At 50.5% G+C, this 9658-nt stretch overlaps 1 protein-coding gene across 1 annotated transcript in view; it reads left to right on the top strand.

Moving 5' to 3' along the window:
- The first annotated feature begins 4601 nt into the window (after positions 1–4601).
- Positions 4602–9658, top strand: part of TMEM132C (transmembrane protein 132C) — a 374779-nt gene continuing 369722 nt past the window's right edge. The window contains exon 1 of the mRNA XM_037817233.1: positions 4602–4836. Coding sequence (XP_037673161.1) covers positions 4752–4836 — 85 coding nt within the window. The 5' untranslated portion in view covers positions 4602–4751. The remainder of the gene's footprint in view (positions 4837–9658) is intronic.

The raw sequence follows: 9658 nt of genomic DNA, 5'->3' as shown, positions 1-9658 counted from the left end.
GAATTATTTCCTCCTAAAAATTCAGAATTTGGGTGCTTAAGAGTAAGGGCTGTAAAATGTTGGGAACAAAACCAAAGACCTAGGTGTGGGGAGGGCTAAATAATATATGACTCTGCCATTCCCCGATGCCAAGGTTAAATTAAAATGATATGAATTATTTAAATTATATTGTTTTGATTATTTAATTTATTAAATTATTTAAAGTTCATTAAATCTGCCTATTTCTTCTGGCTGGTGGTTATGGGGACCAATGGGGAGTAACGATTTCTGTTCCTGTTTATGGCTTGTCCTCGTTTCCTGTCTTTTTCTCTCTGCCACAAAGACCCTGCCCTCCATTCTTTCTCCCCCCTCCCCATCCACTGTTAATCTCCTACTTCCCTGAAGTCTGTGCTCAAATGCCACTTCGTCAGAGGGATCATTTAGAATCTATTCACCAGCATTTATTTAGTGTAGATCGTGTTTGAGGCTCTGAGCTGTGCTCTCCGGGTGTGGCCACAGTCAAAACAAAGCCCCTGCCCTTCTGCGTTAGGGTGGCTGGGAAGCCCTCCATGAGGGGGGACATTTGGATGGAGGGGGAAATGGGAAAGAGACTGCGTCAGGCAGGCGAACGGCAAGTGCCAAGTCTCTGAAGGGAGAAATGAGCACATCTTGTACAGACTGAAGAAAATAGGTCAGCGTAGATGGAGGGCAGGTAGGCACGGAAGTCTGGGGCTCTGACATACTGAGCTCGGGCTGCTTTCTGACACGCATCCCAGAGAGCTGTGTATGCATAGCATCTCCCCACCTGCTCCTTGAGCGCTGGCCCCTCCCCAGGGCTTGCCCATAGTAACCCCTTGACAACATCTTATTTAATTAAAAAGTGACTAGACATGGAAAGTGTCTTTTTCCTGCAAGCCAGACCTGAACATCCAAATGGGGACACAGCTGAATGACTGACAACATCATGCACTGAATTGAATAGGTGAGGGTGGGTTACATGACGGTGCAGTAACAAACAGTCCCCAAATCCCAGGGGCTTAAAACACCATTCATTCATCTCTACTTGATTTTTGTGTCCGTTGCTGATTGGCAGGGGACTCTGCTCCTACAGGTCACTTGGGGAGCCTGGCTGACGGAGGAGCTACCACCTCAAACGAGGTCAGTCCCCATGCCTACCCATGCCAATTACTGGGTTCGATGAGCGGTGTGAATTAAGTAAATGTCATTGTATGATGTTCTTCTAGAACAATGGAATGCACTGAATGTGCTTATTACTCCTTCGTAAGATTTAACTTTGTGAGATTTTCAGATAAATGCTTTGGACAGGACGTAGGGAGCAGAATAGGGTAATGATTTAGGGCATCTGTTGCTCACAGGCTGTCTGCTGAGCTGCAGTATCAACACCGCCTGGAGCTTGTTTGGAAGGCTGACTGTGGGCACCCTGCCCCTGAACTTCTGGGTCAGAATCAACATTTTAATAATTTCACTTTGTGATCTGTTGCACATTAGAGTCAGAGACCTGTTTGTTTAGAGCAGGGCTTCTGTAGCCAGAGTGCTTGGATGTGCATCCCAACTCTGCCAGTGGCTAGCTGTGAGACCCCAGATAAGTTACCCAACTTCGTGACTCAACCTCTTCTTCTGAAATTAAGGTTAATAACAATAGTAACTTCATAAGATTTGTGTGAGTATTAAATGGGTAAATAGCTGTCAAAGCACTTAAAACAGTGTCTGGGGCAGAGCGAGGGCTCTGAGGGTATTGGGTACGGCCGATGGTCCTGCTGGCGGTGGGCAGGATGGTGCAGGACATGCAGACAAGGAGAGGTTGGTGTGATTATTTCCATCAGTGACCTAACCTGAAGCTTGATTTAGCCAGTTCCTGTACTAAATGAGCTGTGTGCGGACCCTGAGGCTGGGGGGGGGGGGCAGGGCGGGGGTGATAGCTCGAGAAGCCCCTCTGGAGGTCTTTACCAAGGAGAGTCGGGGCATCCAGCAGGGGCCAGGAGAGAAATGGGAGAGGGTTAGGTTTGGCCTCTGATCATCCGTGTTGAACGTTTTCTTCACATGCCGGGAGTCACCTGCAGGCTGCGCCTTATCTGGGGAAGCTGGGCTGGTGTTTCTTGGGGCGGAGAGATCAATCTCTAGAGCAGTGCTCGCTTAGGGACAGGGGGAAGGCTGATTTTAAATGCCACCTATCAGCTGTGTAACCTTGGGCATGTTTTCATTAATTGTCCCCATGTGCTCACAGCCCACTGGGAGTTGTGTAATGGCCTTTGAGAAGATTACTCGTCTTTGATGTCCTTGTGAAATTCTGAAACACATCTGGAAGTGATTTAGGTTAAGGAATTAATGATCATTGAGTTAAATAGTAGATGGCTTTCATAAAAATCAATACAGGAAACTTTATTAGCCCATGGGCCTCTAAGTTCATACCTCCATTTTTTGTGGGCTTACCTAAAAAAAGATAAATCAGCCATACCATCTCTTTTATTTGTTGGTTTGGTTGGATATGCTTGCTTGGGTGATTTCCAGAAGGTCCCATGATCGATTAGATGGAGTCCTGAACTGAAGTTTGTAGATGAGAAGGGAAGCACCCATTCCTTGCATCTCCTTTTTTTACATTCTAGAGGGATCAGGGAGGAAGCCTTTTGTGGGGGTGCTGGGAGACTTTAGAGTAAGGATGCAGGAACCTCTGAGGACAGCCAGCGGATGCGCTGGGGACTGACAAGTGGGCTGATCGGATTGAGTGTGCGCTTTTTTCCTCGCTCTGAATTGTTGTGTGTTTTGCTATATTTTGTTCCAATTTCCCCTGTTGTTTATTTCCTTCCTTTTTAAAAGAAGCTGTGGGTTTACAATTTCCCCTCTTTTATGTTCTTTCCTTCTTGGAGTCCTAGTCCAGGACCAGCATGTGGCTTTGCAGCAGGAAGGGCAACATTGATTTCCAAAAGAAAAGCAATGGGGGGTGGGGGGTGGGGAGATCATGAGCCTGCAAAGAAGAGCAGAGGGCACATTTGGGAGCTTTTTTGTTTTCTTTTTTGGTTCCTATTGTCAGATTGCTGGGAGGGAGGATGAAGCAGGCCCCAGCCCCTCAGCCAGGAATAATGGGATATGTTCTAATTCTCACTGATTGTAGGAGGCTAGAAATATTTAAATGAAAAATATTTATTCTCCAGGGACTTTCAGGCAAAAAAGAAATAATACTTTCCATTTTAAGAGCCAAGTCTACTTCCCGACTGTTCCCCAAGATTGGGTCCACTGTAGCTGAATGAAAAGGAGGGACCAGGCAATTTTCAGCAAAAGTCATTTAAAAAATTAAGTCTCTGCTCTCCGGGCATATCAGTCACCTCTCTGGCTTGGCCCCTCTCCCCACTGCAGAGAAGCTGAGCCCATGGAGAAAACTGATGAGGGGTCCTCGCATAGTCCGGGGCCAGAAGCAGCCCCCCACCCCCATGCCCGCCCCGTTTTTTAATTGTGGATTTCTCTGGTGTGACCGAGTTGGGGAAGAAGAAATGGATTTGCAGTTGCTCCGCATGTTCACTTTTGTTCCTTCTCATTCATTCGAGGATTTTTTTTTCTTTTCTTTTAAAATCCACTCCCGGCTCTAGTGACCCGGGAAGGTGGTGCCACTTGGCACAGAGTCGGGCTTTCTTTCCTGGAGCTGCTTGCAGCCAGCCCCGGGAGAGAGCGGGGGCGGCCCGGCGCTGCTGTGGGGTTCCGGGAAGGGCCGGCCGGGTCTGCCCGGGGGGCTTCCGGCTCCCCGGCCTTTCACTGCGCACCGGAGCGGGGTCAGGCCCTGCCCGGAGGTCGCTGTGACTGCCGCGTGGCGGAGAAGCCTCTGGGCTCTCGGCGACCAGAGAGGGCGGCGCTGGGAAAAGCAGAGAGGAGAGATCCAGGGGACGAAGCGGGGCGGGGGCGGTGCAGCTCTGCCCTGGCGGACGCTGCAGACCCCTGCGATTGCTGAGCTCACTGCAGGGAGGGGTCATCAAACCGTACAAAGAGTGAACAGTGAACAACGCATTTTCCACCCAGGCTCCCGGCACCCTTTCCGGGGATACCAGTCATTCTATACCTTCTCAGCCACAAGTGCGCACACGGATGTAACATGCGCCCCTAGCCATCCACACCCCTCTTGCACACTGTTCTACATGTTGCTTTATCCCACTTAATCTATTTCAAGATCCCTGCAAATGTCCCCAGCTCTGCAGGTGGGGGTGGGGTTGACGACCACCTGGCTGCGCAGTGACCACGGGAGGGTGGCGAGGTGAGGGGCCCTCTGCATCTTGAGTCGCGGGGGCCTGGGCAGAACTCCCCAGGACCTGCGCCGTGGGGCGCGAGGCAGGGGCTGCGGAGACGGCGTTCCCCGGCAGAGGAGCGGACCACCGTTGCCATGTTTCCCCGGGCGCCGCGGGTCCCAGCCTGGGGGGCGTCTGCGTGCCCCCCGCCGCCCGGCGCGCGCTCGGCTCCCTCTTCCTCAACTCAGCTCGGTCCGGGGGCGGGGCGGGGGCGGGGGCGGGGGCGGGGCCCGGGAAGCTGGGCGGGCCGGGGGCGGGGTCGGTAGCGCCAGCGGCGGCGGCAGCGGCTGGAGAAAAGTTGTCCCGGCGGGCGCGCTAGCAGCCGCGGGCCGGAGCCGCCGCGGCGCGGACCCGGCAGGGGCGGGGTACGGTCATCGGAGACGCGCCGAGCCCCGGCGTCTCGGCTGCCGAGTGTCGCCCCGGGGATGGGGCAGCCCGCGGGGGCCGCGGGCGGGCGGGCGGCGTGAGCGGCCGGGAGGCAGGATGCGCTCCGAGGGCGCAGCCCCCGCGCCGGTGGCGCCGCTGTGCCGGGCGCTGAGCCTGGTGCTGGGCGCGCTGCTGGGCAGAGGTAAGGCTGGGGCGGGTGCCCGTTGCGCCGGCGCTGGGGAAGTTCCCCGGGTCCGGATGAGCTCGGACGGGGGCAGCCGGAACGTGGGGGTGTCGTGGAGACCTTGGCGAGCGCCCTGGTCGCCCGGAGCGCCTCTGCGGGGCGCGGGGCGGCACCTTCTCTGGATGGGCGGACCGGGCGGGGCGCCGCGCACGTCCGGGATCTCCGGATCCCTTACCCGGGACTGCTCGCCGGTCGGGTGCTGACTCTGGGGTGAGCAGGAGGCGTGGCTGAGGGTCATACTATATTTGTTCTCCACCCCGAGGTCCAGGCGGGCCTCCCCGTACCCGGAGCAGTCACGTTGGGAAGCCGGGGACCCAGGAGCAGGGAGCTGGGTTTTTTGCATCCCTTTCTTCCCAACTATGGGGTCTCCATCCCAGCTCAACTCAGTCCTACTGTGGGACTGGGGATCTAGGAAGGGAGACCCGGTCTTTTGCGCCCCCTTCCCCCATCCATTGGGTCCGGAGAGCCGATCCTGACCCAGAAGGAAGGCACGCTCAACGCGCAGCTCACCGACAGCCTCAGCTTGGCAAAAATCCGGGACTCCCTCCGGGGACCCCAAATTCGGCCCGTTGTGGTTTGGGAGTGCTGGAGGGGCTGCGAGCGGCTGGAGGGAGTGTGTGCGCGGCTTGCATTCAGAATTGGGCTCCCCCCACCCCACCAGTCCTGTCCCTGGAAACCCCTCACCTCAGTCTCCTTGTCTCTACAATGGGAATGACGACGCTGCCTCATAGGTCCAAGAGAATTTAAATGAGCTAACGCAGAGCGCCCGAATGGCTCACAAAAGGTAGCCGTTATTTATTTTTATGACCATTATTATTAGGGGACGCAAACGCGGCGGCACCCGGGAGCCGCCGGCACTGTGCGCCTTTCCCCGGCGGGCACCTGCGCTCGGGGCCCAGGACTGGCAAGGACCGAGGCCGCCGCTCCTCCGGGCACGGCGGCAGCACCCACAGCGGGCGCCGCGGGATGCGGGGGCGGGTAGAGAAAACGCGAGAATGTCGCTTTCTTTCCTCCCTGGCCGGGACGAAGGGTCTGCAGGTTCCCTCGGTTAAACCGAGGTGTGCGCAGGTGGTGTCTGCGCCCGGGCTCTGGCCGCTTTTTCGGCCAGAGCCTTGGGGCCCGAGTGGAGTTCTAGAAACCTGAAGTCCAACCCCGTGAAAATCCCGTCCTCGCTCCGGCCTAAAGCTCTTCAAGCCCGGCCAGCAGTGCATTGGGAGAGACAAGTTGCCAAATAATGTTAAAAAGTAGCATTTGCTTTTCCAAAGTCATTAGGCACCATCTGAAATTTCGTAGAAATCTATTTTCCTCGAGGCTGTGGATTCTGACAGCCCAGTAAGACAGAATTGCTGTTTTAAACTGTCCCTTTCTCCCCAGAGTCCCAGGTAAATCCCAATGTATGTGTTAGGGTCGGTACCGGGTGGGGCAGGTTATTTGTTTTATTTGCAGAACCCGGTGCCGGAATTGTGACTTAGCTCTGGGTTCTATCATTTCAAGGCTCAGTTTCCCCATGTGTAAAGTGGCCATGCGAAAAATCCTTTCCCTGCTTACTTCACTGCGGTTCTTTGGTGGTAAAATGAATTAATGGATAGAAGCACTGTGTAAGGGAAGGTGCTGTCATTGAAATTGAGCTGCGATGTGAGCCCTTCTTGGGGTTGGCTGCCGCCATTCTTGAGAGGTTTAATCAGGTGTGGACTCCGACAATTCTTTTGAAAGTATGCCCTTGACTTTTCTTAATTAAAGCTGCCAGTCATATTTTTTTCTACCTAGAGGATTGATGCAGGGTAACCGCGGTTACAGATTTCCATGCAGAAGGGGCTGGGGGTAGCGGTGTGGCTAGAGAGCCCACCTAGGGCTGATTTTGAAGCTGATGTGTGCACAGAAAGTGCATTGCTGGTTAAGGGAGATGGTGGGGTTCTAGAAGCTGGCACCCCCACCCCAGCGCCACCCTGCCCACTGGTTAATGCAGCCTTGATTTGGCCAGGTTTTCTCTCCTTTTGCTTCACGATTTTCACCACCTGAGTTGGGGGCATATGGCTCTGGCCCGTGTTGTCTGTAACATACTCCTCAGTTTGTTTCTCCTGATTAAAAGCAACAGCTCATTCCCCCTTCTGATTCCTCCACAAAGAAACTATTTGTTCCATAAGATTTCTTATAGAGAAAAAAGTTTTCTGACCTTCTTTCAAATTTCTGCTGTCTTAAAAAAAAAAAAGGAAAAAAAGAAAAGCCATCTCTGATTCTTCCTGTACAAAGATTTAAGTGCTGATTTCTGGAATCCTTGAAACTGCTGATCAATTTTTAATACCGATTGCAGGTTTATTTTTGACTGTGGATTTAGAGGTTTGCAATTCGTCAGAGTTTGGAATACTTATTTGTCCTTAAGAGGTTCCATAAATAGGACAGGGTGCAGGGCATTGAAAGAAGGGAATATTTTCCTAAGGTTTAAGAGTTGGCCTGAAGTAGAGAAGGCAAAGCCTCCTGGAGGTCGAGTTGGTGAATTGGCCCTGGATAAACCAGGTAGAGGGTGGGGGGTGGGCGGGCAGTGATGGTTTCCCCTCACCTCTGAGACCCCTGTGAAGGTTAGGCAAGACCACAGTCCCTTTTTTGAAATTTTGGGACCAGATGTGTGTCAAGATTGAGATTTATTGAAATTTTGGAGTGGTAGGAGATCGGTAGATAGTACCAACTTAGGGTCATATATACTTATTGGATGATAACCCACCCTGGGTCTGGAGTTTCACCCCATGACTTCATCCATTGTTAATTTTGTATGAAGCATAAAGGGGGATAATTAAGACCGAAAATAGCCTTACTTTGCTTTAGGTCAGCATTAGCCACCAGATGAATTTTGGGAGAAAAAAAAATTTGGAATGGCAGAGCTTTGGGAATTTTGAGTTTCTGATAAGAGATTTGGGTCCTGGGGCAGGTGTGACGAGTAGGAGGTTATCTGGATGGACAGGTACTTCTCAGCTCTCCCACACTCCGGCTGACACCATGGATGACGATCGCGCCACACACGTGCCCTCACTCGCCCTCAGTATGCTGAAAACACACGTAGGTTTTCTTTCCACCCATTGCTTCCTGTCCCTCAAGTGGAAACCCTATGCTGGCTTTCAGCATCTTGGAAACCATTCCATTAAACTGTAAGACTCTGAGCCTGTCCTAGTCCCCTCCTCAGTACCCAAAACTCTTGCTTGCAAGCACAGGGACCTGGGACATGTACTGTTTTGTCCATACAATGCTAAAAAACAAGGAATGGGCTCTTGACATTTAACAATGGAGAGATTTCACATTTAAAAACTGGGATTTCCAAGTTTTATTTAAAAATGTGGGTTCTCTGCCAACCTTGGGTGTACCTTCCTGCCTGCTGCAATGGGCATAGGCTGAGCAGGGGTATCCCCCTCTGGGTGGGGTGTTTAGTCAGATCCCCTCCCCCCATTTCCCTGCCAGGTCCTTTCCTCTAGCATTTAAGTTTTTCCCTCAGTTGTTCCTCATCTCACCACTTACTGTTAACGTTATCACAAGGGTGGGAGATAATCAGTTATCTTAGTGGTTAGCACCTCCACAAGCAGAGGTTAAAACAAAGCCTTTGTATGTATTAGATATTTCATACATCCATAGTCATGAAAAGCAAAGTTAATAAAAATGATTCTTTGGTATATTAATTGGCAGTGAAGGAGGGTATTACTGAATTAATGGAAGAAATGGAAGGTCTGATTTATAGAATATTTTTACAGCCATCTACTTTTCTTTAAATTTGGGCTCATTAAATTATAATTAGGGGAGAATAAAATTCACTCTTTTGGGTGTACAGTTCCGCGAGTTTTGACGTAGCCATGTGACCACCACCGCAAAGTATAGAACATTTTCATCGCCCCCTAAAATTCCTCTGTTCCCCTTCGTAGCCACCTCCTCCCCACTTCCCCAAACCCCTGACAACAACTGACCTGTTCTCTGTCCCTGTAGTTTTGCTTTTTTCATAATGCCATGTAAGTAGAATCGTGCAGTGTGCAGCTTTTGAATATGCTGTCTTTCACGTCGCATAATGCATTTGGCATTTGCCTGTATCAGTTGTTTGTTCCTTGTTATTGCTGAGTAGTATTCCATTTAGTGCATGTACTGCAGTTTGCGTGTTCATTTTACAGCTGAGGGACATTTGGGTTGCTTCTGGTTTTGGCAGTTATGAAGAAAATTTATTTACATATTCACAGACAGGTTTTCATGTGAACACTTTCCGCATTTCTTTTGGGTAAATAAATACCTACAACTGGGATTGGTGGGTGATATGGTAAGTGTGAAACTGTAAACTCTTTTCAAACACAGTTGTGGTATTTACATCCCACCAGTAATGTATAAGAGTTCCAATTGTTTCTTTCTCAGTCTTTGGTATTATCCCTTTTGTTTTGTTTGATTTTGTTTAGCCATTCTAATAGGCATGTAGTGGTATTTCAGTGAGATTTTAATTGACACCTTCATGACAAATGATGGTGAGCATTCTTTAATAGGCTTACTTGCCATCCTTATACCTTCTTTGGTGAAGTGTCTTTTTCAAAGTTTTTACCTGGTTTTTTAATTAATTTGTTTTCCTATTATTGATCTTCAGAAGTGCTTTGTCTATTCAGAATACAAGTCCTTTATCACATATGTGTTTTGTAGTTATTTTTTTTTTACCAGTATGCATTTATGGAAGAGCAGAGGCTTTTAATTTTAATGAGATTTAATTTGTTACTTTTTTTTCTCTTAGGGATCATGAGTTTAGTGTCACATCTAAAAAATATTTGCC

Source organism: Choloepus didactylus, chromosome 23 (genome assembly GCF_015220235.1).
Source record: "Choloepus didactylus isolate mChoDid1 chromosome 23, mChoDid1.pri, whole genome shotgun sequence".
Classification (NCBI taxonomy): domain Eukaryota; kingdom Metazoa; phylum Chordata; class Mammalia; order Pilosa; family Megalonychidae; genus Choloepus; species Choloepus didactylus.
The sequence above is the reverse complement of the archived record's forward strand: the minus strand, read 5'-3'. Positions and strand labels throughout refer to the sequence as shown.